The 10324-nt window shown below is 35.8% G+C and overlaps 1 protein-coding gene across 1 annotated transcript; it reads left to right on the forward strand.

Moving 5' to 3' along the window:
* Positions 1-1248: 1248 nt before the first annotated feature.
* On the forward strand, positions 1249-10002 carry LOC117320794 (WD repeat-containing protein 81-like; the record flags this gene model as incomplete). Its single annotated transcript, XM_033875282.1, has 8 exons — positions 1249-1374; positions 2088-2266; positions 3168-3324; positions 5371-6579; positions 7333-7515; positions 8586-8629; positions 8972-9134; positions 9808-10002. Coding segments are annotated over exons 1-8 (2250 nt in total), but the record flags the coding sequence as incomplete, so codon positions are not given.
* Positions 10003-10324: the final 322 nt, after the last annotated feature.

The following is a 10324-nucleotide window of genomic DNA, read 5'->3' on the forward strand; positions in this document are numbered from 1 at the left end:
CCGATGTACATGTTCAGGCATCAACTACATGTAGTTTACTGTGGCCTACTGTGATTTTGATTTTTAACTTAATTCATACAGCAGAAGAAGAAAAACCCTTTATACCCTAAAATCAGAGACATATATACATGTGTATATATGTCTCTGCTAAGATGAATACGATTTACAACACCCTTCCCACAACTTTAACGCCCAAATCCCCTATGGTCCTGCAAAAAAAAAAAATAATAATAATAATAATAAAAAACTGTGAAGTAATAAGTCGTAACTGGAAAAATAAATTTGTTTTGTTTTTGTTTCTCATAATTATTGGTAAATATATTGGTGTATTAATGTAACAGAAAAAAAAAATCTACCAAAATCTTCGCCCTAATTGGTGTCAAGTAAATAAATATAATTACTTACTCGACCAACTTTGAAGTCTAATTTTCATTTAAATTATGACGTTGTATGAACATTTATTTCATGAAAACATCGATTTTTTTCTGGGAAGGTAATTGGATGATAAAACTTGTTCCAGATTTTTTATGTGGTTTCTGTCTAGGCAATTTTAATCGTATGTAATGTTTTCGCCTTAAGACTTCCGTCACAATTGTAGTATGATGTTACCAAAATTAATATTGTTTGAGCGATACGCATACATACATTGATATTAAAATGCTTTTACCCATCTTCTTGTCACTTTTTCAAAGTACATGCTGCAGAAGTAGGTATCATTCAATATTGACAAAATAACACCAAATCATCATAATTAGTCAAATTTGATGCTTAATTTTTGTATGTGAAATGTCATATGAAAATCAATTCAAATGCCATATTGTTAGAGGTTAAATAAAAACTCGTTTTACTATGGAGATAAGTTACTGATATTATCTACTCAAAGTTAAAATGCATTTCAAATGCATTTCAAAGAATGTTTTTTAAAAAAATCTTTTTTTTCTTGATATTCTAGAAGGCCTAAAAGACTTCTTCAAAAGATAACCTTTGGTAAAAACTGTTTTCCTATGTATTGTAGGAACCTCCATTCCAAGAACCAAACAATACAATCTATTGAGCTAGGAAATATTTTGACTGGGCCACAGAATATTCGCGCGGAACACAGATTAATACGAGAGTTATCTCTCTTTTAAGAAATCTTCAGTACCCGGAAGCTGCATTGTTTTCATCTCTACCACCCACCTGTAAATCTTAATGTCAAATCATGATTTTATTAACTGCTGATGCCAATCATGTGAATCAGTGATGCCTTGACTGATGACTTCCGTCAGTTCGGGGACAGGTGTAAGGATGGAGCACCGAGATGAAATTTCTAGAGCGTTGAACATCCCGAGGGAATATACCAGACGTATCTCCAAAACTAGGGTCGTCTGTTTGGTAAGTGAGATGCTGGATGCAATATTGATGATGATGCTTTTTATTTGACTGGTCGGTCTTGAGTTATCGGATGTATCACTGCCGTAGTTGAATCAAACAAGTATTTTGAAATAAAGTTGAATATTCATAATACTTATATTTGTTGATCCGTATCCGGTCACTGATTATAATCGGAGCTAAGGTTTTATTTTGTGATGCTGTACGTTGATTAAGTTGACAGATTTATTCATTAACAACATATTTTTTTAAAAAGAAAATTTATTATTTTCAAATAAGCTGTTAAGATTAATAAATATAATAAATATTGATAAACAACATAATTATATTGCAATATTTAAAATGTCGTATGCACAATATGCACAAATTACATTTGTAACTGGTTTATAAAATTTTAAGCCTGGATTTTGTTGAGGAAGATTTAATCAATGGGTTATATCGATGCCTTTGCAAGCAATGCTGAGTATAAATCCTGAATCCCTATACATGGGTGAAAATTTAAATCACTGCCTCCTCCAGGGATCAAACCCGGGATCTCAGGCTTAATTACTAGTCTTATGATAGAGCAAAAGAGAAGATCTCTCTAGCCAAGCAGTATATTGTGGTTAGTATTTACCAGGCTGGATGAAAGAACTTTGATCAAAACTTTAGTATGATCAATAAGCATATCAAAATTTAGAAATATGTTTTGACAAGTGTTTATTTTCTGAGTACAGGTGTCTGATGACTGGCTGCAGCTTGCTCTTCAGGGTAATGTTGACGGACACAAATGGGGGCATCTGTTGACAGTACCAGAGTGTGATCGTCTCCTTGCTCTGTCTACCGGCACGACACAACATCCATGGCTGAGAATATCTGTCAAAAGCATACTTAAATCTGATCAACTGATCGATTGGTAATTATGCAATATAGATTTGCGATTCAGACATAAAATAAATATAAAACTCAGGTTGTAAATGTTTTTAATAACATGTATATTTTATCTTGTACATCAGCTGAAACGAAAATTAATATTACATTGATACAAGGAAAACTACATACAGTAAGAACAGCCCTTCTTACCAATCAAGTTTTTGTTTTTAACAGCTAATACTTTCATGTTTTGTTTAGTTTATTCGTCTGGTCCCCGACCAGTGAAAGTGGGGGACTTTAGTTGCTTTTGCAATACCAATACCTAGCTTTTTTGCAGATGTTGCTTTGTAGTGGCAGAAAAGTTATTATTATAACTTATATTTTAACTTGCTTACCCAACAGAAAATTGACATAATACCATAGTGTAGTCCATTAGTACAGTTGCAATTATTCTCTTCGATTAAAAACATATCAAGTCATGATCAACTATAGTCATATGATAAAAGGTTGTTTGCATAAAGGCATATTAAGTTTGTCAAGGGCGCTTGATTTTGATGGCAACATACAACATAATGGAATGACAGGGTATTAAGATTAGTATCCATATCATTCACCTAGCTTAAGAAGTTGTTAGAGAATATTTTTCTGACAATTTTTTTGTTCTATTATTAGTCTATACAAAAGCTGCAGAAAAAAGACCTTCCAAGAAGTATCTAATCCTAGTTTAATTAATTGATTTGACAAACCTCCTTTGAATTCACAAGCTTGGTTAACAACATGCATGTACAGGTGTCAAAGAGATGCCAGCCTAAAGGTCCTCTTGTCTTATCTATTTTGCTCAATTTCATAGTTTCAACTTTTTTTTAGAAAAAAAGTTTCTTAAAATTTGTTTCATTGTGATTGTGTTTGTTGGTTTTGAAAAACTTACCAAACTTTGGCTTTAGGCCCCAGGATGAAGCCATGTATAACCCGGAGCTTGATGCCTCACTGCTCGGACATCTGTCAGAGACAAGTAAGGAAAACTTCCAGAACTTATGGAGATCTGCATATGAGCGTTACCATGGGGGCGAGGAGGACAAGATGACACACAGACAGACACAGGTAAGATGGGAAATAATAATAATGGTAAGAAATTTAGTACTTTTGCACTTGTTGGAAAAATATTTACTTAGATCAGACAAGAAACTTTCCAAACATACAAAAAATTGTGATGACTTTTTTGGTGATTTTTAGGTCACCTGAGACAAAGTCTCAAGTGACCTATTCTAATCCCCTTTTGTCCATCATCGTGCGTCGTCCGTCGTGCATCGTGCGTCCGTAAACAATTTACATTTTCGACTTATTCTCCAAAACCCCTAAACCAAATTCAATGAAATTTGGCAGGAAGCTTCTATGGCTAAAGGTCAACCAAAATTGTAAATTATATGGTCCCCACCCCCCATGGGCCTGAGGGGCGGGGCTAAAAATGGTCAAATTGACTAAAACTTCAAAAATCTTCTTCTTTACTCACAGATATGGTGGAATCAAACACTCTTCATGGATGGAAGGGTCTTAAGGTGCTTTACCAAAATTGTAAATTTCATGACCCAGGGGTCTCACGTTTGCTCCTGGGGAGGGGGTAAACTTTACTATAGTTTATATAGGGAAATAACATTTTTGACTTTTATTTGTTTTATTTCTATTGGAATTCATTCTAATTTGGTTGACATTATCAGCATGGGATGACAGTTTGATGGCATGCACATCTTGGCCCTGACTGACCCCCAAGGGCTGATGGGCGGGGCTAAAAATCGCCAAATTGACTGAAATTTCAAAAAAACTTCTTAATTCTCTACTCTCGGATAATATGGAATCAAATACACTCCATAGATGGCAGGGTCTGAAGGTGCTTTACCAAAATAGTGAATTTCATGACCCCGGGGTCTCAAGTTTGCCCCTGGGGAGGGGATAAACTTTACTATAGTTTATATAGGGAAATAACATTTTTGACTTTTATTTGTTTGATTTCTATTGGAATTCATTCTAATATGGTAAATATTGTCAGCATGGGATGACAGTTTGATGGCATGCACATGTTGACCCTGACTGACCCCCAGGGGCTGATGGGCGGGGCTAGAAAGGGCCAAATTGACTGAAATTTCAAAAATCTTCTCAAGACCGAAATAAGTTGGAATCAAATACTCTTTATAGTTGGAAGGGTCTTAAGATGCTTTACTAAAATTGTGAATTTCATGACCCTGGGGTCTCAAGTTTGCCCCTGGGGAAGGGGTAAACTTTACTATAGTTTATATAGGGAAATCACATTTTTGACTATAATTTGTTTGATTTCTATTGGAATTCATTCTAATTTGGTTAACATTATCAGCTTGGGATGACAACTTGAGGGTATGCACATGTTGGCCCTGATTGACCCGAAGGGGCTGATGGGCGGGGCTAAAAATGGTCAAATTGGCTGAAATTTCAAAAATCTTCTTCTCAAGACCGAAATAAGGTAGAATCAAATACATATGTACTCTTCATAGTTGGAAGGGTCTTAAGGTGCCCTACTAAAATTTATTAATTTAATGTCCCGGGGGTCATAAGTTTGCCCCTGGGGAGGGGTTAAATTTGACTATAGTTTATATAGGGAAAGTACATTTTTGACTGATTTGTTTGATTTCTATTGGAATTCATTCTAACTTGGTTAACATTTTCAGCATGGGATGGAAGTTTGTTAATATGCATATGTTGGCCCTGACTGACCCCTGAGGGCTGATGGGCGGGGCCAAAAAGGGTAAATTAAATTAACTGAAATATTTCAAATCTCAGGTGACCGTTAAGGCCCATGGGCCTCTTGTTTAAAATTCTGCTTGTTGTGCCAGGATTGCTAATGCTATATGTGTATGAATTGAAAAAATGATACACTGGTACTTTCTGTTTACCTTTAACTTCTATAAGTTAAAAATATATAACACATATAATGATCATCCACAGTTCTATACTTTGTTCTCTTGGTACTTCTGTTTACCTATTACTTCTATAAGACATTTATTAAATGTCTGGAGTTCTATAGTTTGCTCTCGAGTTACTTTCTGTTTACTTATAACTTCTATAAGACATACATGTATACTAAATATCCAGAGTTCTATACTTTTTTTTCTGTTGTAGTTTACGGAAGCAGTGAGACAATACCTCCAACAAATTCATCCCCACGCTTATAACAGTCTCAACAAACACAAAAACCACCAAGTGGATCCACCTTCAGACCGACTTACTGTGCCCTCAACTTTTCTCCAGAATACTGTTCCAATCTTAACCATAGTTGAAACAGATGTGTATTTTCACCTTATACAGCCATACTTTGCACAATCTCTTCATGATGTGGTGACTTTTAGTCCTTCAATATTTGAATCGTCTTTCAGCAAGCCTCTCTTTGTGTTGTACCAGATACTTCAGTCCATGAGAATGTTCCACAAGCACGGATTGTCAGCAGGCGATCTAAACATGAGGAATATTTTGATAGATCATAAGCTGTGGGTGTATCTTGCTAATGTACCGGTGGGACTTATATGTCCGAGTGCTGGGTCTGGTGGCTCTCAAGACTCGGACACCCTTAATACCCTGGAAAGTCAGCCGGCTACATTAGCTGGCCAGACTGGAGACCAGGTTATGACAGGTCCTTTACTTCAGAGACTTCGCAGTGAAAGTGACACTATGGTAGAGGATGCACGAAAATATTTACAGTCTAGTCAAAATTTGAAATTTGAAATTAAATATCTTCCTGATTTTGTAGAACAGTGGGTTAATAGGAAGATAAGTAATTTCAGATACCTAATGGTGCTAAACACACTAGCAGGAAGAAGAGCGGGTGATCCAAATCATCACCCAGTCTTGCCGTGGGTCATGGACTTTTCTGGCCCTGATTATGGCTTCCGTGATTTGAAAAAATCCAAATATAGACTAAACAAGGGAGATAATCAACTTGATTTGACGTATGAAGCATTTTCAGGTCTCTCGGATGATTCTCACATTCCTCATCATGTTTCTGATGTTTTATCGGACATAACATACTATGTATATAAAGCAAGACGCACACCAAAGTCCATTCTGTGCACACATGTAAGATCCCGGTGGGTTCCAAATGAGTATCCCAGTAGTATGCAAAGGATGCAAGAATGGACTCCAGATGAATGTATACCTGAATTCTTCACTGATCCTACCATTTTTACATCTATGCACGAGGACTTGCCTGACCTTGAGTTACCTCCCTGGAGCAAGACTGCGGAAGACTTCATCAGTAAACATATGGAGGTTCTAGAAAGTGAGCAGGTATCCAGCTGCCTCCATCACTGGGTTGATCTCACCTTTGGCTTCAAGGTACAACATCAATCTAGCCATGTTTGTTTTTGTACAGTGTATCCTTGTCAGTTAAATTGAGATCATTAGGTAATCCGTTTTTAAGATTCTGAAATATAGAAATCTCATATTAAGTGGCAATGAAATGTGTTAATGAATTTTGGCCAAGACGGTTTAGTTTAGTGTTGTTTCATGTCCTATCAGCATCTATGGTATTGAAGGACAGCCTCGAGCTCCCCTGTGTGCAAGATGCATGTGCGTGGTCAATGTGTGTGTTTTTGGAAGGCTGCTGTATATTCGTGCTTACTTTATAGTGTTGCAGGTCCCTACCCATCCCACCCTTTTACATAACATGCATACTGACAATGAGGGAACCAGTCGCCCCACTCTTTATATGCAGAGAGCTAAGCAAGGGCAGAAACTACAATTTTTATAGACTCTGGTATGTCTTGGCCAGGGAACAGAACTTAAAGCCTTCCTCAAAGGGGCGAATGCTCAACTAAAGGCCAAAAGTGAGGCAGTGTACATGTGTGCAGTTCCACTTTATTAGAGTTTATCACAGGGGCATGTAACAATGTTTCAGGGTGATCTAGTATACTCCACCCAAATATAGTATACTAGACTGCCCCAGAAATATTGTTACATGCCCCTGTGGAAATTATGTTTACATACGTAACATTGAGTGTATATATTGTGTATATTTTTCCATTCACAGCATTATTATGATCAGAGATCTTAAGAACACTCATTAAAAGTGTTCACTTATTTTTATAGCTGACAGGATTGGCTGCCGTGAAGTCGAAGAATGTGAACCTACAGTTGGTGGATGAGCATAAACATGTGACAAACAGGGGTGTTGTACAGTTGTTCAATGTGCCCCACCCTCACAGGATCCCAGTCTCCCAAAGGACCGGACACAAGCCTCCGAGGCTGCTGAAGAATATGCTGCCATCTCAGGTTAGGTGGATTATAGATATACTGACTGTAGTAGTGGTGATATAGATCTGTAATGTCTTTCTTTGTCAGTTGTGTATATACTGGCACAGTTGTATAATTGTGTAGTATTACACACTCCTACTGCATTGTCAGATGAGAATTATTGGCCTTAAACTTAAACATAGATGTTTATCCAGGCCTATTTCACTATCCATAAAGGGTATACCATAGTATTTCCCACAGGCTGTTTTTCCCTATAAATAAAAAATAAACCAATGCAAGAAAAAAAAAATGAGAAAATTTCCCAAAAATAGGGGGGAAAAGAAAGTAGGGGAAAAGAGAAATATCGATATGTTAAATTGAATAAAACTTACTTAATAAACAACTTAAACTCACAAATTAATTAATTACTTTAAGATCTTGTTTTTAGGATAAATTTTGATAATATTGTCTTTGTCAAGACTCCCATTTCAAAATTCCCCTTTTAAAAAGCATTTATTAGTGTTCCAAATTCCTGGCACCAATGTCATTGAAGTTGGCAGTTTGGAAGATTTTAGCTTCATATGAATATTGCTCCGACATCTTACTACACTAAATTTGGAAATAAGTGAGGTGTTTATGTCAGCTCATACCGAAGGTGATGATCAGCCGTGCATGACTACAATTAGCATAGTCTACCCTGTCATTGTAATGAAAACTGTGTGATATAATCATGATATTTGAGAAAAGCTTGATGTATTTCTTTGATATTTCTTATCAGATTGAGCAAATGTGTTTTTACTAAGTTTATCTCCGGCAATCAGCGTAGGAATTTTTTTTGAGCAAATGTGTTTTTACTAAGTTTATCTCCGGCAATCAGCGTAGGAAATTAATTTCAGGAATACAAATTACATAATATAATGTTTATACAATTCTGAATCTTAAATGTACAAATATTACATATCAGTTATCTCTACAATTCAGTTTCCGAAGTGTTCTATTTTGAAAATGTGTCCAAAATATCTTTACATGCTGAAGGAGGTCAACTACTGGTTAAAATGTAAAGTGTACAAATCTTCAAGATGTCTGTATCCGATTATTTATTTTTACAGATGCTGGGTGATCTGGTAGAGGATATAAGCTCAGGTGACAAAAGGTGAGTTATTTATTAATAACTAAATATAATATCAAAAATGGCAAACCTGTATGATTTGACCAGTTAATGATTTCTATGGAGCAGGCTTCATGATCACTATTCCTCAACTTCATTGCTTCGCTCAAAATTTTCCACAAGAAACTATTATTAAATTTAAGGAAAAATTCATAGTTAAGAAGTTTTCTTTATGTTCTGTTGTGCTTTCCCATGAAAAATGTTAAGTTTAGAATTTCACTTGAGTTAGGGAAATTGATGAAATCAAAACTAGTTATTGAAACTTCCGGTATCTCATTTCATATACAGTGTATGCTGAGATTGTCTAATGTGCTAAATTTTATTTAGGTCGTCTGGAACAAGTCAGACAGTCAATGCCCAGCGCCCTGAACTAGCCACCATCCGTCTTCCCAAGTCTTATGACCCAGTATCTGAGCTGGATCAGCTAGAGTCTCTGTACAGCTTCTCTAGTAGTACCATGAGGGAGCTACCACACTCCACCTGTGTAAAGGTGTGTGTCCTTACTCGTAATTTAGTTTGTGGTTGGAATTCTATATGATGTTCTCTTAATTACATTTAAGCAGTCGTGTGATGGTATATATTGATATACTGTATATCAAAAAACTAACAAAGCTTGAAGACAAACTTTATAGCGCTTTCATAGCTGTTGCTGCTCCGAACCAGCTGTGAAAGCGCTTGAAAGTTTGTCGTCAAGTTTTGTTTGTTTTTTGATGTATTCAACTCTACATTGACACAAACTTTTTTCTTACTATTATTACAAATGTATATTGTAAACAAAACTGTACTAAGGTCATCAGACTCTAATGGATAAAATAGCTTAGACAGTTTTCTCCTGAATAGATAACGGCCTACGTGTAAGGTCATAATATTTGGTCTGTAGTGTGTGGCAACTTTACAAGGTCACATGTTCAGATGCATTTAAATCTTTAAACATATTTTAGATTACCAAAATCAAATCAAATACATATGTACTAGTTGTATGGACTCTTAAGGAATGTTGTCATTCCTCTTGGCGAAGTAATGTTACTTTTTTTTTGTTCATTTTTCAGTATTTTTAATGAAAATATTTTTCATGATAATATTAAATGTTGGCCTTTTGTTATGTTGAAATTGGAAAATAATAAAAAATAAAAAATATAACTAAGATAAAAAGATTTTTGTAGACTGCTCCTTCCCCGGTGAATGGCTCCTCAAGTGTCCTGACACGTGACATGCAGGCCTTTGGCTGTCTAGTGTGTGAGATGTTCCTGGCATCCTCTCTCCACATGCAGCCCACAAAGACCTCCCTAACTCACCGATACAATGTCCTCAAGTCAACGTTTAGGGAAGGACATGACAGCTTTCCCAGGTACATTGTTGTAATTAGTGACAAATGGGATAGAATGTGTATTTGACCATTGATAAATACATGTATCACATTTTATGTATACTCCTTCTGATATGTTCTATACAACGTAATTGCCTAAATCATAATTTTAGAGAAATTATACCTCATTCTGAGATTTCTTCTTTGTTGCAATTGTAAATTCTGCATTGCCTGATGTAAGATGATAGATGTTTCATTTTCACATTGATAAATATCACATTTCATGTATGCTCCTTCTGATATGTTCTATACAACGTAATTGCCTAAATCATAATTTTAGAGAAATTATATCTCATTCTGAGATTTCTTCTTTT

The sequence above is a fragment of the Pecten maximus genome, unplaced genomic scaffold (assembly GCF_902652985.1).
Source record: "Pecten maximus unplaced genomic scaffold, xPecMax1.1, whole genome shotgun sequence".
In the NCBI taxonomy this organism is placed as follows: Eukaryota; Metazoa; Mollusca; class Bivalvia; order Pectinida; family Pectinidae; genus Pecten; species Pecten maximus.